Source organism: Lasioglossum baleicum, chromosome 19 (genome assembly GCF_051020765.1).
Source record: "Lasioglossum baleicum chromosome 19, iyLasBale1, whole genome shotgun sequence".
NCBI lineage: Eukaryota > Metazoa > Arthropoda > Insecta > Hymenoptera > Halictidae > Lasioglossum > Lasioglossum baleicum.
The window spans coordinates 3,850,646-3,875,688 of NC_134947.1; the positions used below are offsets into that span (position 1 = coordinate 3,850,646).

The 25,043-nt window shown below is 36.3% G+C and overlaps 2 protein-coding genes across 10 annotated transcripts; one reads left to right on the top strand and one right to left on the bottom strand.

Moving 5' to 3' along the window:
• The first annotated feature begins 65 nt into the window (after positions 1-65).
• Ctrip (E3 ubiquitin-protein ligase ctrip) lies at positions 66-21,816 on the top strand. 7 transcript variants are annotated; one of them, XR_013011062.1, is made up of 27 exons: positions 66-310; positions 1,587-1,922; positions 2,906-3,214; positions 4,577-4,636; positions 5,790-5,876; positions 7,584-7,953; positions 10,072-10,265; positions 10,353-10,526; positions 10,686-11,062; positions 11,153-11,437; positions 11,549-11,929; positions 12,366-12,538; positions 12,643-12,817; positions 12,889-13,111; positions 14,139-14,376; positions 14,538-14,946; positions 15,179-15,370; positions 15,438-15,623; positions 15,709-15,900; positions 16,520-16,725; positions 16,905-17,327; positions 17,661-17,913; positions 18,358-18,603; positions 18,696-19,025; positions 19,440-19,758; positions 20,424-20,672; positions 21,596-21,816. XR_013011062.1 is itself a non-coding variant. In XM_076443588.1 (26 exons), the coding sequence occupies exons 2-26, from the start codon at positions 1,616-1,618 to the stop codon at positions 20,618-20,620; spliced, it is 6,306 nt and encodes a 2,101-aa protein (XP_076299703.1). In that variant the 5' UTR covers positions 66-310; positions 1,587-1,615; the 3' UTR covers positions 20,621-21,816. The 7 variants fall into 7 exon arrangements, 5 of the variants coding, with proteins under 5 accessions (XP_076299703.1, XP_076299706.1, XP_076299707.1 ...); XR_013011063.1 differs by having other exon boundaries at positions 21,725-21,816; XM_076443588.1 differs by having other exon boundaries at positions 20,424-21,816.
• An 872-nt stretch (positions 21,817-22,688) lies between these two features.
• Positions 22,689-24,633, bottom strand: LOC143218449 (transmembrane protein 256 homolog). 3 transcript variants are annotated; one of them, XM_076443622.1, is made up of 4 exons: positions 24,373-24,633; positions 23,360-23,471; positions 23,035-23,153; positions 22,689-22,939 (listed from the first exon to the last, which is right to left on the bottom strand). In XM_076443622.1, exons 1-4 carry the CDS (start codon positions 24,454-24,456, stop codon positions 22,796-22,798), a joined length of 459 nt encoding a protein of 152 aa, XP_076299737.1. In that variant the 5' UTR covers positions 24,457-24,633; the 3' UTR covers positions 22,689-22,795. The 3 variants fall into 3 exon arrangements, with proteins under 3 accessions (XP_076299737.1, XP_076299736.1, XP_076299738.1); XM_076443621.1 differs by having other exon boundaries at positions 23,360-23,501; positions 24,373-24,625; XM_076443623.1 differs by lacking the exon at positions 24,373-24,633 and adding an exon at positions 23,613-24,304.
• Between the last annotated feature and the right edge of the window lie 410 nt (positions 24,634-25,043).

Consider the following 25,043-nt stretch of genomic DNA (forward strand, 5'->3'; position numbering starts at 1 on the left):
CTCTGCGTGTGACGTTTCCCGATGGGGGCGGAGCATCCTCCAGCTTCCCAATTCTAACCAACCCGATCCCCATAGCCGTTGCATTGCGTTGCATTCTACTGATTTGCTTCAGTGTGCCTCGGCAGTGCGTTCGGTGCGTTTTTTGGTGTGTGCCGTCTGTGCGCATAGCCGCTCACCACCAACGTACGTTCGTGCTCGCTCGCATCCATTTCTCTGTCGTATGTAACGAGAAATTGTTGTGCTCGTCAAAATCGTTCAGCGAGAAGACATACTCCTCGCAATGCCCTGGGCATGCTTTACCGACATTCAGGTAATCTTATCGATAATTTCTGTTTTTCCAACTTCTCTCTCTCTCTCTCTCTCTCTCTCTCTCTCTCTCTCTCTCTCTCTCTCTCTCTCTCTCTCTCTCTCTCTCTCGCTCTCGCTCGCTCGCTCGCTCTCGATTTCTCTGTCTCTGTCTCTGTACCCCCCCTCCTCGAAAAATCCGCATACCCGAGTGGGATTCTCTTTTTCGAGGACCTCAACCTGAGGTCACACGATGACGAGGAACGGAGAGGCAAAAGAGAGAAAGAGATGGAGAAAGAACTCGTCCTCCATTACTTGTTCCCAAGCAAATGGTGGCTTGCTCACTTACGAGTCTCTTTGTTATAATTATTTACGCCTTCCGTTGTATCCTTACGGTATACCGTGACTCTATTCGTGGCTTTGTTGCAATCGAGCAATTATAACATCGGTGGAAGGGACTGTATGATGTCAACGGCACGATTTTCCATTGCCTACGATATTAGAAACGGACACCAGTTGTAGTGTTTGTTATGATTCTTGGGTTCGTTACTATCTCTTTCACCTAAGAGAAAAAACATTTAATTGCGCATCGACTTTGTGGTATTATTTCGTTGTGCTACGTGTATCCGAGCGCGCAATCATCTAACGTATTTAACCATAATAAGTGGTTTCTTTTGTAATCCAGTTTGTCAGAATCGAAGTGTATAGAAGTGTACAGTCTCTTACCTTTTTCTTTTCTTTTTTTTTCTTCTTTTCTTTTCTTTTACTTCCAATGCGCTGCTCGAAAACGGTGGCACAACATTTCCTTTGTTAGAATCGGTAAAAGTGTTCGGGCTTTTATGAACGTTGATTATGCGCCTTTATGTAACGAACGTATTTTTGTTAAACATTTGATATTTCGTCGGCCTTGTAAGTGTATTAATTCAGCTCGACGACGTTTACAACAATATCGTTTCTTGCTTATATGGAGTAAATGTTGCATCGGATCGTTTTAAACGTTTTATTTGTACCAACTTTATTTTTTCACTTTGACTTTCGTTAGACTGTTGCATAATTCAATGTTCGACACGCTTTAAACTTGAAAATTATTTATTCATTTCAATTTACGTTTTCGATAGTAATTTTCATTCGTAGCTGTGTTATTATATAATAGGTAGACAGATTAGACGGTAACTTTGTTTCGATGCAGGGTTCTCGAACCGATACACCTGTAATTATTCGCAAGAAAGCTGGTTGATTGTTTTCGTCGGTGTTGTGTACCAGATGATTAACGGAGATGTTTATTTTGCTTTTGTTTGCAGACAGCATAGTGGCATGAGTCGATTAATCTATGGCAGATCAACAAGATCAGTTGTCATCAGGGGGGTCTGTAGAGACGGCAGATGCTTCAGCAGGCACCTCTAAGCCTAGAGGAAACAGCTCTAGCAACGGTAGCAGTGGTTATAGAAAACGACAAAGCACTGGTTCTATCTCAGACACTGTAGAAGGAAAAAGGCGTAGAGAAACTATCGATAACTCGCAAACATCTGAAGTTTTTAATAATACTTCGTATGAAAAAACGACTGATACTTTCAAAACAGTAGGTAAAGCAAAAGGTGATAACAAGAGTCATGGCAGTGGCTTAGAATCATATCTAGGTAATTATATATATCGAGAATAATAAAAAATTATTCTTATACTGTTAACCCTTTGGATTCCAAGCAATCTTAATTCCAAAATCAAGATATTTCGTTTGACCCAGATCATTTTTAATCTATGCAATCTTGTTTTACATTATGTTATTTACGAGCTGTTTACAATTTATTGAATACAGACGAATTTACTAATACCGAAACTGTTTTAGAGTCACCACCGTTCAAGTGCAAATGGTTTAATATAATGTACCTAACTAGACTGCAGATTTTTATGCAATTTTTAAGTTTTGCAGGCAAATTTCAAGAAAGTGGAATAAAATAAGAGTCTTATTTTCAGTGGTAGTAGCATTTAAAGATCTGAAATAAATAAAAATCGAATTAAATTCTGTGGAATTTTATATTCTAGCATTCTTTGAACATTTTTGGAAGCCATAAATGCATAAAGATCCGCAGTCTACGCATAACTATATTATGTTCTATCAGATCGCGTCGTATTGTGATTAAACTGCAAATTTTATGCATTTATACAAAATTAAAAAAGATTGATCTTTTGGAATATGATGTGGTAAAACAGTGCATAAAATTTAATGAGATTTTTATCTGTTACATCCAATGTGTTAACTCCAATCTGTTAACACCAATTCCTATATAAGTTTGTCTGTGAAGATTTATAGTTTATTATTATCGAGTTGATGCTCCATATTTTTTAATTTCTTGCAGCCCCACATAACACATTTATCATATCATTGCTAGACAGTGGATCTTTTTGTAACAAACTGGAGTGAAATAGAAATTTCTATTCTTTCTTAATACGTTTAATAGGTTGAAAATAATGTAACAGTATTTTCACATTCTTCTAATGTATTTACTGTTTTAAATTAGATTTTTCCCATAAATGCATAAAATCTGCTGTTTAATCGTCGCTCGAACTTGATTAAACTATTAGACCAAACAGTGTTTCTACATAGATTTGTTATTTTCCTCAGGTAATTCTTGGAGGCCTCAGCACAAGGTTCAGCAATCAAATTATAATATCAGTGGGAGTAGTACAAGAGTTCGTAGTACGACAAGAACAAGTTTACCAGAGTTAAATTTGAAAGCTATCGACTGTATCGCTGCAAGGACTCGTTCTCGAACACCACAAAATTCACAAGCCATATCGCAAGGACATAATAGTTTCGATTTATCGCTAACCAGTGGCTACAATAACAGCGAAGGGTTAACGTATAACAACTTGGTACCAGCATCAAGTGCTACGCAACTTACTAGTCATCCATCCACATCCAGAGGAAGAGGTTAGTCGATACATTTATTTATTTGAAAAGTGTTGGTTGCAATGAGATGCGATGTGTGATTTGAGTGATCAGCTTATATAATTGGAAAATTGGTCGAAACCAATATATTTACCTAATGTGTTAATATATTTATCTTAATTCGTATCGTTGAAAAAAGCTTATATATATATTATATATAAATGCATAAATCCTGAAACGATAACAATTAGCAAGCGACTGGTTAATATAATTTATATAAAACTCCGAATTACTCGCACTCATTTTTTTCAAAAAGCTAACGTGGAATTAGCAATTCAAGTTTTGAGAACTTATTCAAGTTTATTGTATCGTATCGTCAAATATCAATTCTTATCGCAATATTGATTTACTAAATGTTATTATCCGCAATGATTTATGCTTGTTATAATTGAGAAGCAATTTTAATTTATTTAACGCGGCGATGCGTAAACTCATACTTGGAAAAATTTTCATTTGCAACTTTCTTTTCTTTTCGCCGCAGCCTATTTATTTTATTTATCACGAAAAAGAGAACATATTTTAATCTTCCGATATCGCAAAAGAACTTGTTTATCGAATACTGGAAGTGAAATTATTTTTATTATTCACGATTAGATTTTTCTTTCTATAAATTATTTGAATATTTTGAGATGAACCAAATCAGATGAAACAAATGTTCCTACTCATACATAATTATCTATAATAATTTTATAAACGGATTCAATAACACTGTTAATTGTCTCTACACAATTCGTCATGAAATCAGACAAAGAAATTGACTGGTACTAGGCATATATGCATATACATTCCATACATGAATATCACATGAATTTACAATTAGTATTATATTACATGTAGTGCTATAATCAGTGTACAGGGTGAGTCCATAAAAAATTCCATCTGAAATAACTTGTTATTAATTCATTCCATTCAAAAACGCTTCATACAAAATATATTCTACTCAATCAAGACAATTCAATCTATATCGGATGAATGAACTTCTGATGATTATTTGCTGTTACATACTTTCCTAGACGTGACATGGTTTTTAAATAACATCATCACCTTTTTCAGTGGCCACTATTATATTGTGTTACATATTTTACAAGACATGACATTACAGTTTTGAAATAACATCATATTTTTGGGTGTAATATCTTTGGGTGGTCACTACATTAGACAAATTCAATGACTTACTTAATAGCTTGATCTCGAGTGGGCCTTGAATCTAAAAACTAAACAAAAATAGATCGAACGTAACTGTATCATTTGCTCAATGTTTTTTACACGAAGTAACAAATATTAGTAGCAATTGATCATCTCTTATTTGAACGTTTAACAATCTATTGAATTTCTTTTTGTTAGAAACACTAAGAGATGTAATTTATCGGATTTCACGAAATACTTCGGAAGATATACAGTCGAGTAAGTACACATGTAGTTTGAACAGAAACATTGAAAAAGTGATATAGTTACACTTAATTCGTGTTTGTATAGTTTTGACGAAAGAAAATGTGTTTTGATCATTAAACTGTGTGGATCTTTATGCATTTATGGCTTACAAAAATGTTCAGAAAACGCTGGAGTATCAAATTGGACAGAATTTAGTATGATTCTTATTTATTAGATGATTTCTATAAGTTCGTGCCCGATTTGAAAATAAAATTCAATGTTTAAATTTTAAAGAATACAGCTTGATAAATCAATTATGTAGTCACCATTCTTTTCTACAATTAGGAAAGAGCGATGACTATATAATTTTTGTTTACACTCCGCCATGCAGTACAGTTCGCGGGCACGAATTTATACTGGACAGCGAACTGGACAGCGAATTTTCATGCAAAATAAAAATTTTCTACCTGAATTGCAACGAACTGGAATGACATAGAGATTTTAGAGATTTTCTTTTCAAAAATATTTTCAAATCCTTCTAATGTTTTTACTGTCTTAAATTACAGCTACTCATTTTTGTCATAAATACGTAGAATCCGCTGTCTAGTTATTACCAATGAAAATAGGATTTTATTTGGTCCCGCTTTCTTAAAATTTGTCTAGAAAACTTGAAAATTGCATAAACATCCATAGTCTGGTTCTAACGCAGCGATGAAAAGATATATGGTATGATTTGAAGAATTGAATGCTATCTTGATATATTGGAAAATAATTTTGTTGAATTTTTCGAGCTCATTCTCAGGAATCCCGAATATTCTCGGGAATTCGGAAATTCTCGAGAACCCTGATCCCGAATAAAATTCTTGGCTCACACACCTGTCGAAAATACAATACGCGAAAAGATAATTTTCTGAAATAGAATATATTTTCTATAAAAGTTTTGTCGTACACACAACTGAATTAGTAAAGAGTTATTCAAGGTAGAAGTTGTTATCGATTTGTCCTGTATTTAAAAAAGTCCATGCTGGTGTGTTGTAACGGTATGTTTTGCAACCTTCATTTATCGAAGTAGTAGGCGATGAAAGAATAGGGTAGTTAAAATTAGGTTTCTCATTGACAAGTATCTTAAAATTAAAGAAACAAAGTATTACCAAAATAAGAGTCATAGATCAGACTGTATCATTAGGCCTGAGGATGAGCGAATGTCTGGAAGGATTTGTGTCTGCTGTCAAAGCACTTTTTCCAATATCAACACAAACGTATCATCAAGAAGGTAAGCGCCTAAGGAGTACACACTTCGTACTACCATTTACTTCCCCTTATTTTTCTCTCAAGTCCACGAGTAGATGTCTTCGAATAAATACAGTCTTGCTATAAATCTGTTCACTAAATTGATTCCCTTGTATTTATATATGCAAGTATTATAATTCAATATACATATATATGTATATATTAGATCAATACATATATATATATCGGATCAAATTGTATGTGTCAAATTTAATTTATGCATGACATTTCTCCAGGCATAGTAAATACGATTCTAATGCAATCACACAACACGTTTGTGTCACTCAAAGTTTCATGGTAAAAGTACAAAAACACTTTATGATCAATTTGATTGCAACTCGAGAATTCTGTATTCCGATTTGACAATAATTCATGAGGTATGAAGATGTATGACAATACCGATGTACAATAATATTCGATAAAAAGAAAAGTTAGAGATCGGATGTACTTTATATCCTTTACAGTTTACAGGTATCGCAAGTAACTTCGATGTGTACCAGATATTTTGTAACGCGATCATTTTATAGAGATTCATTGTTTAATCTTTTTTGGCGCAAACATTTATCGATATATCGTTTAGACTCTACGAATGAACTATCATTTTCACGTACGCTTTATTTTTCATTTACAATATGTACAATGTTCATACATACGATGAATGTAAATTATACATGACAAACTATATGGTTCTTGTTTGAACGAACTGTGATTATAATAAATCTATGTTTGGTACACACACTTGTTACGATTAAAGAAACACTGCTGAATAGTTTATGAAGGTATATAAAAATTTATGTACGAATACGAACAATTTGTAGAAATGCAAATATATTAACACACAGTATGTACCGATGAAGTTATGTTTCAAAGAATCATTAAATCATTAAATAACGCACTGTATTATCTGTTTAATGAATTTTAGGGTGTTTACTAAAGTTAAAAGAATCTTAATGTCTCACATGTTTCTGTGTTTTTCATTTAGGATATCTGAACTTACATACGCCTTTCAAAAAACCATATTAACAAAGATGTTAATTGTTCTGACTGTTGATACATTCATTGTAATTATAAGCTAGATTTTTTTCTAATTATAATCGTAAAGACAATGTTACATATTATCAATTTCCAATGTTAGACATACTTTTTCATATCTCGTTCACGTTGTTGTAAAGGTATAAAGCTGTAATATACATGAATCTATGAAATAATTTAGAAAGAATTCAAAGCATGTACAGTACTTTATTATACAGCAGAGGAACATATGTTTCTGCAAAAATATGTTTAACAAACATTTGTATGCGGTAAATACATATATATATATAATAAATATATTTAAGAAGATACATGCTCGAATAGGTTGTAGATCGCACTGTGAAAAGAATGTAAATATTGTATTATAAAGTTATGATACCAAACTATAATTTCGAAGAATGTTTGGTTCTTACGATCATGCACAACCAAACAGATGATAGTACATATATATATATATATATAAAAAAAGTTTATTTAGCGTGCACTAGAAGCATTTCACGTGTATGTTAGCATCTCTTCTTTTCTTTGTTGTTAACATTGATAAATGAACTTTGACGATGCTAAATTTTTAAGGAAGTCTGGAAGACCATTGCAAATATTATACTTTGTTTTCGTTGAACGCTTGTAACGATGACACGGCTATGTTTCACTATTTTAGGATCAAAGTCTCACGGTGGTGCAACCTGCGCGAGTAGCAGTGCGAGTAGCAGCGCGAGTAATCAAGTTTTGAGTGTCAAGTCCAGCATCAGAGTGGGTAACGCAGCCAGTAATTCTGTGGAGAGCGGTGGGGGGGCTTTGGCACATGACGGGGCAGGCACTAGTGGCATCGCAACGACAGCCACTGCCAATCCACCTGTGTCTGCCACCGCCGCTGCCAATCTTACACACCCTTATTCTACGCACAAGCATATATTACGTTCTCGCGCAAAATTCTCCGGTGAGCAACCTAAAGAACTGCCAACTAGTAACAAAACTTCAGGAAAACATCACAAGAAAGACACTACAACGGGTACTTGTTCAAGCTCCAGGTAAGGAACCAGTTAAATACACCTATGTAATACTATATATAGACTGCAGAGATCTTTATGCAAAGTATTAGGTTGTTGCATATGAAATGTCCGATTTTTAGTTAAATCTTTTCATAAATGCGTAAAGATTTGCAGTCTAGTAAATATATCATATCGAGACCACTACCGTAGGCTTCTGTAATCATTAGGGGCAGTGGCGCACCCAGGGGGGGGGGGGGAGCCAGGGGGCCAAGTCCCCCACCAAGAAAAAAATGTTCAGCTTCCAAAATTAAAATCGCGGAATAGCCCTGGGTACCGTTGATAGGTATTTTGGCTTAAAAAAAAGGTCATCACGCAAAACCTAGGGCTGGGTTCAACTCGGCCCTCCCCTCCCCAAGATTACATCCTGGGTGCGCCACTGATTAGGGGTGTGCGAGAACCCAAAATAACAAAGTCGAAATGTCGACTCGACAATTTCGGGTTCTCGGGCAGCTTTACTAACTAGGTATGTTTCCCAGTAATCTTCCTCTAACTACCTCTTTCGAATTTCTCAGGTTGTCCCAAAGATGTCGTACTTCCCTGAAAAGGGCTGATTTCAAAGGTCATTTGAAGTCACTTCTTGCCACGGCGAGCGCCGCGGCTACCTGGGACGGTTTCGGGCTCAGTGTCAGGCCCCACTGAGCGCGGGGCGTCAGTCGTAGTCGTGGTCGTGATCGAGCCGGAGTCCGTGTAGCTTTGCAAAGGAAAACGTTTCTTCAATTGACCTCGAGAATCGTGATATTTAGGGAAGTACGACATTTCTCGGACAGCACGTACGCGATGTGGGAATAACTTGTAAGTGAAGCGTAAGGGCGTTATTGGGATAACAAACCTTCCAAGTATTAGGTTGTCCGAAAAGTTTCTTTCGGAATGTGTTCCTTTAATGCTGCTAAATAAATACAAGCAATGCGATAATCTTTATGTTAATGTTTTAGTACTTCCTAACATGAATTTGTGTAATGTGCATGAATCGAAAACCAACTTTTGGGACAACCTAATATTTATTTAGCGATATCAAAGGAACACATTCCGAAAGAAACTTTTCGGACAACCTAATATAAGATAAGGCATGCGTAGATCAAACCTGGGCAACGCTGGCTCGAGGAACAGATGTGGCTGCTTCTCCTCTTCTCGCCTGCTCGACGAGTCAGTTTCTACCACGTCCATTTCGACTCCTTCTTCGGCACAAGTTCTGAAGGCTACGAACTTTCGTTCCAACCCAATAGAATTCGCCTATGGCAGCCGAGAGCAAAAAACATTTCGTTACACCATGTACATAAGATCCTTGTACGAATTTATTACCGAACGACATTTACCAATTCCTTGAACTTTTATGATAGGGACGATTCAGGTCAGGTATAGAAGTCGCAAAGCCGAAACAATCGTCCCTATCATAAAATTGAAAGGAATTGGTAGACGTAGTTGATGTGCCAGCTCAAGCAAGGGTCTTATGTACTTACTTAACCGTGTACCTAACCCAGACCAAACATTCTGTTACACCATGAACGACATTTACAATTCCTTGAACTTTTATGATAGGGACGATTCAGGTCACAGGTATAGAATTCGCAGAGCCGCGAAACAATCATCCCTAACGTAGAATTGAAAGGAATTGGTAAACGTGCCACAGCTGAAGCAAGGGTCTTATGTACATAGATCTTATGTACATGTGTACATAGTAGTGGCGAGTAACCTGCTGGTTAGCGTTGCGTGGGGCTCGTGCTGAACGAAGAGTCGGAATATGAAGTGGAAACTGACTCGCAGCGCAGGTGAAGAGGAGAAGCAGCCATAATTGTTCCGTGAACCAGCGTTGCCCAGGCCTGGTATGGATAAGGGCAAAAGGAATAACTATTGGAACAGTAAATGTCTGCAATAGTATATTTCATTATAGAAGCTTATTCAATTCGAACGACTACCTAGCTCAGCCAAGAAGCTCGAGCTGCCTCGGTCGTCGCGCCGCGCGGTCCGTGTTTACATGCTGTCCTTTTCTACGTTTGGCATCCTTTCTACGTACTTTGGGCGGATTTAGATTGGAAGCTAGATCGCGACTTCACTGTATATGTATACATTCGAGTAATATAACTTGGTTGTTTTTTTTAGACACCGCTCTTCGTCACGTGCACGAAAAGCAGTGTTTGAGAGCGGGTCTGGAGGAGTGGGAAGTGTAATGTCCGGATCTGAATCCGTAACCAATAGCGCTACTCCAACATCAGTCTCGTCAACTGTTCCGGTTAATCAACTGGTTACAACAACAGGCGAAGACGAATCAGCATCTACAGCTACATCTGCAACTGGTACGTTCACATTGAAATATTCTTTTCGCGACGGTATTAATCTGACATGGTTCTACCAGAAGTTTTTTTTTCGATTTATTTCATTAGCAAGTGGTGGACCATCTGGAATGTCGGCTACTACAGGGGACAGCGAAAGCGATGATGGCGAAGTTGGAAGGCTTCAAGCGTTACTCGAAGCAAGAGGATTGCCTCCTCATGTATTCGGCGCATTTGGTCCACGAGTGCAACATCTATTGAACAGAAGCATGGGCGCAAGTTCTGGTAAGCAAGTAATAATTAAGCTGTAATTCGATTAAACTCATGTAACTCATGCGTGGACAGCGGATTTGATGCATTTATCAGAAAAATGAATAGGTGCAATTTAAGTTGTATTTGATCGCTTAATTGATGTAATCTAATTAAGTATATCTGCTCTGACAGCTGCAAAAGCGCAACAGCTTCTGGCTGGGCTGCAAGCTGTTGACGACGAAGGCGAACAGCTACAGGCTGTTATCGGAATGGGTGAAATTCTTGTGATGGGAAACGAGGACACGTTGACTGGTTTCCCAGTGAAACAAGTGGTTGCTGCTTTAATCAATTTGCTCGGGATAGAACACAATTTTGTGATAATGACACACGCCTGTCGTGCTCTAACTTACATGATGGAGGCTCTACCTCGATCGTCGACGGTTGTGGTGGACGCAGTCCCAGTATTCTTACAAAAACTAGAATCTATCGAGTGCATGGATGTGGCGGAACAATGTTTAACAGCATTGGCAATGCTATCGCGTCGGCATAGTAAAACTATTTTACACGCGGTATGTGTACCATTTGTATGGTATTTGAATGTTTTTCTATTCACTATAAAATGGACATAGTTTCTTAGACTCGTTTATTTTTCTTTTTAGGGAGGAGTATCAGCTTGTCTGAAATTCGTTGATTTCTTTAATATCACGGCTCAAAGGGCTGCGCTAACTATTACAGCAAACTGTTGCCAGAATCTCCATCCTGATGACTTTCACTTGGTAGCTGACAGTTTGCCGTTACTCACTAGTAGACTGACAAATCAGGATAAGAAAAGCGTCGAATGCGTTTGTCAAGCATTTAGTCGTTTAGTTGATAGTTTTCAACACGATCCTGTAACTTTGCATAAAATCATCAATGCAGAACTTCTTCAAAACTTGCAACAACTGGTGAGAATCGTCTTTCTTTCCGTCTATTTTACGAGATAGCTATATATATTTTCTTACGGTATCTATAATGTAGATTTATAACGTGCATTCTTTCTTCTTTCCGCGTGTTAGCTTATGATTACACCACCTGTCAACAGTATTGGTAATTTCATAACAGTACTACGAATGCTCTCTGTGATATCGAATCGCTGTTCTGACTTGGCACAGCTGCTTCTGCAACAAAATATAGCTTTCACGCTGAGTTATCTGTTAACCGGCTCGCTGGAAGTCAAAACAGAGGATGTCGAACTAGTGCCACGCTCTCCGCAAGAGTGGTTTGAGATCACTTGTTTGATAGAGGAACTGATGCCTCCGCTACCAACAGATGGTATATTTAGTGTAAATAGTTTACTCGAAAGGACCACTAATCAGCAGGAGAACGTTCATTGGGAATGGCGCGACGAAAGGCACTGTTACCATCCATTTAGTACCATCGATTCTAGAATTATTGAGGTATGACGATACTTATCGTTTAAACAGTATTTACAGTTTTCTTTCGTTATAAGTCGATGCCTCGGAATCGCCTTTCCGAACCGAAATTCAACGTTCAATCGCTATATTTTTAAATCTGAATTAATCGGCAGCGTAATTTCCATTATTCGGAAGCATACAGCTGCGCGGCGACAGCTTCATGTTGCCGAATAATATCGATCTCTTTGCACTCTGAGCTATTTTTAACCCCTTGCCGTACCATTTTCTTTGCAGTTACAGTTGCGATTAAAACGTCTTTATCCCAAAAAATGTCGTAGAAGAGAAAAGAAAATTTATTCAAAATTTATCAAAAGAGAAAATTATTTAAAATGACCTCGCGGCAATCGCGCCCCTTTCAAGAAAGTACATTTTTCGAGAACACCCTGTATATAATACACAACGAAATTATCCTTTGCAGATGGCATTTCAGAATGGCGAGGATGAGATTTGTCTGTCTTCTTTAGGACGAACTTATACAATAGATCTAACTGTGATGAAACAAATCAATGAAGACATCGGAGTAGCAAGAAGCATTTTTCGTAGAGTGAATACTCATCCCACAGAAGGCAAAAGTCCTACATGTTTGTCAAGGTACGCTGCTGTGTCTAGTCTATATATTTAAAATAAAAAAAAAAACATATATAAACAATCACATTTATGAGAAGATATTTCATCGATTCATATATTTTCTGCAGCATGGATGTTGTACCTCCAGTAATCGAAACGAACGAATGGCTAGTGTCTTTCATTCGAACCTTATTCTCTGTGCTGTACGAAGTATATAGCAGTTCCGCTGGTCCTGCTGTAAAGTGTAAATGTCTTCGAGCTCTCTTACGTATGGTTTATTATGCTTCTACCGATTTACTTAAGGTAAATATAATATCGAGTGGAATAAGAGAAATATTCTTGTGTTACATTCGAATATTTTTTTATTTATCCAGGATGTCTTGAAAAACCAAGTAGTATCGTCACACATTGCGGGTATGCTGGCGTCCCAAGATTTGCGAATCGTTATCGGAGCTCTTCAGATGGCAAGTATACTGATGAAAAGGCTACCACAAGTGTTTGGAGTTCACTTTCATCGCGAGGGTGTATTGCATCAAATACGACAACTGGCTGATCCTGAAGTACCTCTTGGTGTTTCGCCACCCAAGTGTCCTTCTGGTAATTGAACAAGTTATTCTAACATCCATCATTATTTCGTAGCAAATATCTGCGGTTGTCAGGAAGAACCTTTCTCACCTTCGAGATATTGCCGTTTCAAGTTTCGATCGCTAATGCTTGATGACATAGGAAATCGGTTAAATTCTATTATTTTTTTCAGCCTTTCGAATTTATTTTCATGACTTTTTTTCTGGCAAATACTACGTAAATCCTATACTGTAAAGTTCAACTGAAATTTTTTGAAATTCTGACATGCGGCGTTTTTTTTTTTGACAACCACACAGATATGATAATTAGACTTTTTAACGCTAACCGTACCGAGCACAAAATGCGACTGCTATATACATTGTTTTATCACAAATGACAACACTGAATTTATTCAAATTTCTTGCAATTTTTATAACGATACGTGCTTGAATGAAGAAATTCATTTAATAATTTCTAACGGAATTGTCCGTGCAACTTGAATGATTATAAAGTAAAAAATCGCTGGTCATTTGATCGGTCGTGGTACGGTTAGCGTTAAGAACAAGGGCGAATCAAATAAAATATTATTTTCAGCGGTAGTAGCCCCGTTCTAGATCCGAAATATGTCAAAATTACACTAAATTCTGTTGAAAGATATGTTCTGGCATTTTTTGAGAATTTTCAGAAGCCATAAATGCATAAGATCTGGTAAAGGTGCCAGTTAACGAATATTTAGCGACGACTTGGAAGCTTTTGTATTAATTTGAAGGCATTCTGTAATATGTATAAGAGTCGTTGTCGGTCGAAGTCATTGTCTGTTAAAAACGTTGTCGACCAAAGTTATTGTCGGTCAAATCTGGAGTCAATGGGAAACCTGTGTCGGTGATTTCCTTTTCTATGTTCGGCAAAAGTTCAAGAATAGCATATCCCTGGCACCGGCCAGGTTATCCGTGACCGGACCGGACCCGTATTTTCGACAATTATCGATAAACACATTTGTATTTGATTTATAATTGAGATTCCAACGCTTTCATTGTTTTTGCTATTCTTGTTCTTTTAGGTACATCATTACCAACTCCACAACCGGGTCCGTCTAATACATCAATTTCTTCCACCACAATGTTGTCTTCTAGTAACGCCACATCTCCAATAGCTTCTCCGTCAACAAATGGTAACATTTTGTTCGGTACAATAGCAACATGTCAGTTAAAACCAAATCTATCCGCGTCAATGGAAGCACACACTAGAAATGAATTGAATTCCATAGATGACACCTCAACGCCACAAAGTGCTCACGTGTAAGTATATAAACAATTGTACGCATATATGCTGGTGGTTGTCTATTACACGTCCATCGATTTTTGTCATCTAATATCTCTCTGTAGATATAACAAAAGAAATATGTAGACAAGAATTGAATGAAAACATGTTAAAAATGTATTCGTTTCGAAATTTTCAGGAGAATTGGGGACGTTCTAAGGAGAAGGAGACAACAAGGCAAAAAGGGTCGTTTTTCTAGGCTAGGCGGCACAACACCGCAACAGACTCAACAACCCGAATCACTTTTCACTGGTTTCGCTCCTAAGAATACTCGTTTCTTAGGCAATCTTAATCCCGCCAGATGGGGCCGGAAACCATCGTCGTCGAGTTCTACGAGTGATAAAAGAGATTCAAGCTCATCGACAAGCCTCTCGAAGCCACCGAGTAATTCGAGCTTAACCGCGGGTAACCGAGACAAGGCTAAAGCATGGGTTCGCGAACAAGCTGCTCAATTCTTGACACGCTACCAGGATAATGCTCCCTGCACGCATCCTGCGATGACAGTTCTTTCGAGACTCACTGCTGCCATACAACGGTTACAATCAAATGTATGTATAATATCATTCTTTTATTCAAACAATCAATTGTAATGAATAAGATATTCTCCCTTATGCTCAATGATCTTTTACCAAAAAGAATAAATAAGAAAATATTTGATTGATCAAAGTTCATTGCTTGAACGCTTGAAAGTTTTACTTCTGTTTTACTTCACCATAAAATACCGATATTACTTTCTTGCTGGAAGAAATCACTTGAAATCTGCGATTGACGTGTTAACAGGAATTGGACGAAATGTTATCAGCCCTTACCGAATTACGAGATATAGTACTTGAAAGTGATATATCTCCGTTCGAGATGAATTACAGTGGTCTTATAAAAGCTCTGCTCAACTACCTCACTACTACAGAAGCTCCCGGCAATCGTTACGACCGTCTTCGTATGTTCTGGAAATTGTTCGCAGAATCAACTATCGTAAGTAAATTGAAATTCCTTCTATTCGAAAGAAGAAACATCTTTACGATACGAACGTAACCTTCAGATGCAGCAGAGCAACAATATCATGGATCTTAATCCTGGAGCATTTGGTGCTCTAGTTGCAAAACTGAACAGTTGTGTTGCACAGTTGGAACAGTTCCCTGTAAAAGTTCATGACCTACCGGCAGGATCTGGTGCTGGCCGTGGAGGCACTAGTGCCCTCAAGTTCTTCAATACGCATCAACTTAAGGTATCCTTCGTCTTTCAAGTTACCTACAGATCGTTTATATACATATATAGATCTTTTATATACAACTTCCGGTTATATTTCGTAGTGCAATCTCGAACGACATCCAGATTGTAACAATTTGAAGCAGTGGAAAGGAGGTACCGTCAAGATAGATCCTCTTGCACTAGTACAAGCGATTGAACGTTATTTAATGGTTCGCGGATACGGTAGAATACGCGAAGCAGAGTCCATGGTTAGCGACGACGATAACAGCGAAGACGATATAGACGACACTCTGGTAATGTATTTTTCCATAGATTTTTCTTCCCAAGTGATTAGTAACCTGAAAAAATTCATATAAAATCGCAGGTTTGTCATGGTAATTCACAAGAATATATATATATAATATAGTTGAAAATACAGGATTCAGCAATCGACAAATAGAGAATTAAAAATGTCATAGACATTGTTACGTTTAAAGAGATTGTTAGTCCTTAATAACCGAAAGATAAACCCGGAGGATAAATCGCATATATTTTATTATGGCAAATCGTCCCTAATTACGAATCATATTGGGTTGGAACGAAAGTTCGCAAAGCGTTTGTAAATTAAAATTGAAAGCTAAAATTCATTAAACATATTCAAGTATTACTATTAGGCGCAAAGCCATTTTAAAACTAATGAAATGCTAGTCTGTATTCTCACAGGTATATCGTCGTGCAATGTCGTTCACGAAATGATATGGACGATATATTTCGTCATGAACGCCACCTCGTGAACGACATTGCACAACGAAATATCTCGTCCATGCCAACGAAAGGGATAAACATATGAAATTTGCAGTTTAGTAATCGGTTACGTCTATTTCTTGTATACTACTCGTATAAACTAATTTCTTTGTGTAATTGGACTTGCAGGCAGCGGTAGTTATAAGTCAAGGATCAACAAAGCATAAGCTGCAATTCCTGATCGGGGACGAAGTGTTGCCTTTCAATATGACTGTTTATCAAGCTGTCAGACAGTTCGGTTGTTCCGGAATCGATCATTCCGAAGCCGAGGCTGACGGTGAACCACCCCTTGGCCATGATGCTGTTTGGGTGCAAACGCATACAATTTATTACAGGTACACACAATTTTGTTTACTAATTATATTTCTATATATTTCTGGAACTTGTATTTGTTTTTCGCTAAAAAATAAGACAAAGAACACATTTTTCTTTCTCGGATGTCGAGTCCCTGGTTGAAATGCACTCGTGTGTTAATGAGAATAAATGAAAATTTTCTATACCGTAAATATTTCAGGCCCGTACCAGAGGAAGAAACTATAACATCGCCAAAACCAGGATCAAGTTCGCAAGGCAACAGCCGTAAAGGTAAAGGAAAAAGTACAAAGATCAGTTCGAAGAGGAAAGAAGATAGTTTGTGGCTCGAAGGAACAATTCCAGCGCAACGATGTCCACTCGAACCTTATCTGTCCCCAACCTTGCCACCTTCGGTTACCATCAGTGACGCTTCGTTGGATGGTTTGTGCTTACTGCGTCTCCTACACGCGTTAAATCGTCACTGGGGTGTTCTCTTCCCTTATGTGAAGAGTGTCAGTCTACTTTCTCCGCAAGACTTTATTAACAATAAGATAGCTGCGAAAGCAAGTAGACAATTGCAAGATCCGCTGGTAATCATGACTGGAAACTTACCTTTGTGGCTACAACAAATCGCTACAGTCTGGTTCGTATTTCAAACGGTGATAATTAGACTGCGGATGTTTCTGCATTTTCCAATTTTTCTCGAGAAATTTTAAGGAAGTGAAACTAAATAAAATCCTACTTTTAATCGGAACAGCCCCTAATGTAGATCTAAAACAAATTCTATTATATTCTAGCCGCTTCGAACATTTTCAACAGCTTTTATGGATCCAAAACAAATGAAAATTCTATCTAATTTTATATTCTAGCCTTTTTTCAACATAAGCCATGGATGCATAAAGATCCGCAGTCTAGTGACGATAATATTACGGCGGTGTAAATGATTTGAAATGTATACGTTATCAATTATTTACAGTCCATTCCTGTTTCCATTCGAAACGAGACAATTATTACTCTACGCAACATCGTTCGATCGAGACAGAGCTCTGCAACGACTTCTAGATTCTGCACCAGAATTATCAGGATCGGACAGTCAAGAACGCGTCACACCGCGTTTGGAGCGGAGGAAAAGAACTATATCGAGAACCGACATTCTGAAACAAGCGGAACAAGTTATACAAGACTTAGCGTCTAGCAAAGCCTTACTTGAAGTGCAATATGTCAACGAGGTTTTTCTTTTTACTTATCAAGCACATATTTATGTGTGTATGCATGTATACGCTGCTAGTACCTAGAAGTTTAAAGTCTCGCGTTATTTAACACTAACTTTATTTTTTCATTATTCAAATGATAAAGATGCTGCCATTAGAAATTATTGAATATACGTATGTATTTCTTTATTCGAGCACATATTATAAAAATTGTGAACAATCTAATCTAAATAAATTCACAGTCATGTAATTTTAATAAAACAATTATGTCCGACACATTTTGTACCTGGCGGTACACGGTTAGCGTTAAATATTACTTAAATATAGGACTAAGAAACGAAGGTTGCAGAATGTAGCGAAATATAAGATGAATCGGGGTGATTCTAAACTTCTCGATAATAACGTATACACCATCATTTATATGTTTATCATTTGAACGTACGTTCAATTTCTATTTTACAGGTTGGCACCGGTCTTGGTCCAACATTGGAGTTTTATGCTTTAGTCTCTCAAGAATTACAACGAGCTGATCTTGACTTGTGGCATGGCAGTTCAAATCCCACCGAAGCAGGATACGTGAACGCTCCGCACGGACTTTTCCCAATGCCAATCTCATGGAATACCAAAGTATCCCATCTCGCGAAGCTTAAAACAAAGTTAAAATTCCTTGGAAAGTTCATGGCGAAAGCAATATACGATTCAAGAATGGTAATCTTAAGATTCCTTTCGTTCACCGAACTTTATACATATTGTATGTTATACGAGGTACTGGAAATATTCTATTCTAATTATTTTTACAGCTGGACTTGCCATTTAGTTTAACTTTCTATCGCTGGTTACTGGGAGAAGAACACACTTTAACCGTATCCGACTTAGCATACGTGAGCCCCGAAGTACATCGAACTCTTAGCAAACTACAAGAAGTTGTCAGACAAAAGGAAACTGTCGAGACCGATCAGACATTGAGGCCACACGAAAGAGCACAATTAATAGAATCATTAAGCCTAGATGGTTGCCCGATTTCCGATCTCGGCCTCATTTTTGAATTACCAGGTTACGAGAACATCGAATTAAGGAAAGGCGGAAGCGATATACCCGTCAACATATATAACCTGGACCAGTATATCAAGGCATGTATCTTTATTTAATATCCTGAATAAAATTCATCATTTTAACGGGGTAGACTCGTTCGTTTCCAGGATTGCAAGGGTGCGCGGGATATGCGCCTTCTCATTTCTCAGTAATGCAAAGAAACCATGCGTGTTGTTGGTAGCTGCCTCAGCTTTATGAAAATAGCTACACGCGCAGCTTTATGCTACCGAATAATGCAAATTACGCCTCGTAGACGTAAAAATAGAACTTTTCAGGGCGATCACGTCCTAGATTTATCTTTTATTTATTAGATTGACATATTATTTACTAGAACAATGCTTGTTGACCAATTTTCATCCATAAATGGCAATCATAAATATAAATTCTTCGATATTATTGAATATACCGACTTCTGGGTTGATATTTCGTAACAGTTAAAATTAATTTTACAGTTGGTGGTACATTGGTCTTTGTACGAAGGCATCTTCAGGCAAATGGAAGCTTTTAGAGAAGGATTCGAATCTGTATTCCCACTATCACAATTAAGACTATTCTTCCCTGAAGAACTCGAAGCTGTGTTCTGCGGACATGCACAAACTGGTGGCAAGTGGGACGTAAAAACACTTTCGGAATGTTGTAGAACTGATCACGGATATACTCCAGATTCTCGTGCAATTCGGTTTTTGTTTGAAGTTATGTCGAAATACAACAGTGAAGAGCAAAGGCAATTTGTTCAATTCGTCACGGGATCACCTCGTTTACCAGTTGGAGGTAAATCGTTCGCTATTTCTTTCTCAAGTAATTTTACTCTTCTTCGTGCACCATTTCAATAGCGATGATTAGACTGCGGATCTTTATGCAAAATAAAAATACTTTGCAACATTTCTGGTCAGCGGGAGTTCAATAAAAATTCACTTGATTCTTTAACAGATTTTTTACATTGAAAAGATCATAACGGTACCCTTTGATTTTTATAATTTTTCGCTGTTTCTCGCTGTGACTCGCCCAGTCAATTTCTTCATAAATGCATAGAAATCTGCAGTCTAGATCTTGCGGTAATTCAGTATTTTTAATATTTATTGATATAGTCCTAAAAGGTGTATATATAATAGAGATTCCTATTTAATTCGTATTAATTTTTCGGATACAGTTATTCATTTTCAAAAGCAAAATATGGGTATAGAATTTGTGAAACCATAGTCTCGATGCATAAATTAATATGAACGTTCTAAAAATACAGTACAGACTCAAATGAGAATGCAATAATGCACGCGTATTTAAATACACGTAAAATATTACACGTGTACCTCACCTGTTGTACTTGAAATGACACGCACCAAAATACGCGTGTGTTACTAATACACGTCCAGGATACCAGGACATGCCAGGATCTCTAAATAGTCTATAGAAAACTAAAATGAAATGTTCTTTTACAGGTTTTAAGAGTTTAACGCCACCGTTAACGATAGTGCGCAAAGCATTCGATCCATCTATGAAGACGGACGATTTCCTACCATCTGTAATGACTTGCGTTAATTACTTAAAACTGCCCGATTACACAACCTTAGAAATAATGCGGGAAAAGTTGCGAATAGCTGCACAAGAAGGACAACACTCGTTCCACCTTTCCTAGAAACGGATGGAAATCGGCGCGCCATTTGCTCTTTTGCTATCACATTGCCCAGGTTGAGACCAATTATCCAAACCACATTTAAAATATTAAAAAAAAAAAGAAAAAACACAAAAAACAGAAAGAAACAACAGCTGCGTGATTCCTTCGAAACTCAGTAACTACAGTTTTGCACTTTATATATATATAAATATATATGACTCTTCTCGAAAGTTTTTCTTTTTAATTTCATTGAAAATTTGTTGGAACGAATCTTGACTTGATAGTTGCATTTTGATTTATAAATTGAGATCGTGACATTTTTATCAAGGACAAAAGGAAAAGTGCAAAAACGATATTAGCTCTACTGTAATGAGTTTCCCCTTGTGGTATTATGAACTTAGGTAGCGTGAGAGAACAGTCTCGTTCTAGGAAACTTATCTTTGATGTGTTACAATAATTAATAAAAAAAAAAACAGTTGTATATATAGTTTAATATACGCAAGTCTATATAAATACTTTATATGATAGTAACGAGAAAAAAATGATATTGCTATGAACTCTATAATAATTAAAATATAGTTTGAAGGGACGTTTACTAGCTATAAGTAAATTTTATATCAGTGATGCATTTAGCATCGCCATGAATCGCCAATCTCATGTCTCATAAATTTGAAAAGTTGTGTGTCACATGAGTTAAACAAAATCTGTAAGCAAATATGCGCTAGAGAAAAAAAAACGAGCGTGGCCCATGTTTTATCACCACTTAAGCTGAACAAAAAAAAAAGAAAGAAATGAAATATGAAAATTACAAGTCGGAACGTAACGACGTGATTAACAATTGCCGTTTTATTTTCGTGGATCGATCTCTGTTGTGTTCGCTGCTTGATTCCCAGCGTGTCTGCGAGCACTGCGCGCGAACCGACGTGCAAAAACAATCTTATATTTAAGTTCACTCGATGTATCACCAATTAAACTTATTTGATATTTTTATTCTAGGTAAGATAGTCCAATTAATACTTTACTTAGTCGTGTAAAAGTGCAGCCAGCATCGCCAGACCGAGTCACCATTAATGATGACACGTGAATCGAAGAAAAAACAAATTCTTATATCCCACTTACTTACAGGCAAAATATCTATTTATGAGAAAAATGTACGACAAATGTATAAAATGAAATAGAATGGATATAAAATCAGCGAAGCTGGTGTATCAAATGGATTATACAAGGTACATTAATTTCTTATATCTCTGTGGAAATGTGATTCTAAACCGAAAAAGAAAAACGAGAGAAATTGTGAAAATACAAACTGATCAAAAGTAGTCGAAGAAAAGAAAAAAGAAGGAAGGGAGAAAATAACACGCGCGACTATTTGTTTTAGAATTTATATTGTGTACCATTGCTTGTGAAAATGATGAATATATATACATCACTTTTTGATTTTTAATTTTATAATACGTATATAAGAGTTAATCGTCGATACGCAACGATTACGTTCATGTATACTAATTACCGTTATTAACTGATTTTTTTTTTTTTAATAAGACTATAAACATTGCTTCGAAGCTCCGGCGTACCATCTCTTGCGAGATCATTTTCTTTATAGCATTAAACGCTTGCAAGGTTTATTCGAGAGAGATCACCACCTATTATATATTCTTATATTCCGTAATGTTACATACTTTAACGACAAAACGTGGAAAAAACAAGTTACACTTATTATATTTTTGCATTATATTTCTAACATGAATAACGATGAATTTCACCTGGTAATGTATACACAATATAGAGTATAGAGGAATGAATACCAATCATTGGTGGAAAAGAAATATTAAATAATAATCAAGGTACGAAGAAATAGAGACGCAATGTATATGCCTAATGGTTTAAGATACAATCTAAACCTTTGTCGGTATAATATTATAAACAAAAGATATATTTATATCGATTCATTAGCATAAAAAAGACTTTTATTCAAACGAAATTTTGTTTCTTTGGTAGCCTTCAATAAATGTAAACACAAACAGTGTTTTTCGACGAAATATTTTCTCTAGTCAACATATATCGCGTAAGTAAAAAAAAGTACACCATATATTATTAAGAAGCATTTCATATTACCAAATAGTTATTTCCACAGTACATATATTATTAGAGATATACATAAACTTGTGCATATTTTCATTAACCAATATTTCTTACTTACAAGCACATGCTTAACCATGCTACAATTAAACATACACCTCCTATTGGCGTATACCTCCTATACGTCCCATCGCCTGTAAAGGCGTAATAATAGCATGTACCCGAAAATAGTACCATGCCCGATACAAAAAATACCGCACCCTAAAATGAATAGAAAAACCATCAGTAAAATAATGATAATAAATATTCGTCAAAATCACCTTGTATATTACATTGATATTAAATATTAAACATACCAAATAGGGTCTTCTGCAGAAAGGTAAGCCTAACATCGCTAGCGTGTGAATAAAATGGTAACGGTTGGCTGTTTCGAACACTTGCTTTAGACCAACGTCATCGACATCTAAATATTTTCCTGCAATTATAAAACAAAATGAATATTATTAAATAGGAGTATTTCTTTGAATACTAAACATTTGCTGAATAGAATCAAAATTAGAATGCGTTTGTAATGTACAAACGGTACGCGGCTGTAAACTATTGAAAAATGGCATTGAAACTGTAAATTTAGGGGTCTTTTTTTTAAATGGTACGAAACTCAAAACAGTATTCCTTTCTTACTATGGGAGCCATAAGCACCAAGCCCAACTGCCGCTGCTCCACTCAAAGCAGCTAGTTTCACATAAGGTCCTGCCTCTGCGGCTAATCTCCACAATGGTTGCATCTCTATTTTCTGTGACACAGGTTTCACACAATTGACTACCTATAAATATATTTATAATTTTATATGAACATTATATGCAAGTTCAGTATTTAAGTGAATCCTAGAAAGATTATCAAAAATTATATGTTATTAGTAGACAGGGAATTTTACGCATTTGTGACAACAATGAGAAGGTGTAATTTCAAACAGTAAAAACATTAGAAGAGTTTAAAAATACTGTTATATATTATTTTCAACTTATTAAACATGTTATGAAGTCTGAAATTATGGACAAAGAAGTAGAACCAGAAATGAATAAGAAATCAAAAAAAAAGAGGAAGGCATCGGTAGAGGATGGTATATATAATATAATAATATTTGTAAAACCCATAATAAAAACTACGGGAAACAATGAAGAAAAGATAAGTATGAAAATATCACGCGAAAATGCGCATTTTTTTTTAGATGCGCTTGCGCAGTTTTATTTGAGATGCGCCTACGCTGCTCTTTTTTAGACGCGCCTACGCAGTTTTTCATTAAATGCGCCAACGCAGCTCTTTTTTTAATGCGCCAGCGCAACTCTGTTTTAGATGCGCCTGAGCAGTTCGAGAAAATTTGGGCACAATCGAAGCACTGTGTGCATTGGCGAGAATTGAAAATTTAGCTGACAGCCAACAAATAAATACAATTCTTTATGTGTCTATCGCGGAGTTTCATCAATAAATCTATCAATGAACATTTTCGCAAGTGTACCACACTTGCATTCAACCAAGAAGAGGTTATATCTACCGGCTATGAGTTAATGTAAATATAATTTTGTATTAATGTAATTTCTCTATTTAACAGAGTGGTACGTCGTATATATGCAATTTTATTTTGAAACAAGAAATTCTTTGTTATATATTTTAAAGGTTTACAAATAAACACTTACATGTCCTGCCGTGTTGTAAATATAACCTGCTGAGCCAACAATTGGCCAGTATAATGTTTTACCTAATCCAGTAATATAGTCCATGTTTTGAGACGAACTTACGGAAATAGATATGTACCATAGGTAGAACGCACTAAAGTTGGACGAAAACACAGAGTTTGAACAAGAAAACAATTAGTTGTCGTTGTGGTAACCATAAGCACCATAAGTAAGAGTAGTCCATGGATATATATATATAGATATAGGAATCTCAAATAGGGATGGAGCGTGAGCTAGCATTATGGGCAAGGGGGTTGTTTCATTTTGCGGAGGAGGCAGGGTAAAAATGACATCTGAATTTGATTGGTGGCATTTCTGCGCATACTCTGTACCGCCAAGTATGAAATGTTTCCAGATTGCTTACATAAATACACATATATCTGACAAGTTAAAACTAGAAATATAATAACGTATGACACTCGTGATAAGAATTATACGTTCCAAATATTGTAATGAACGTTGTTAAATAATTAAAAATGAAGAAAATGAAAAGTTGTAGAAATTTTCGATAACGTCAAAGAGAACTAAAATTAGAGAAAATTAGAGAATATAGAATAAGAACATACTAATTTTAAATAATTTGTTATTTATATTTTAAAATCATTATTTTTCTAAAATGTAGAGGTGTTATA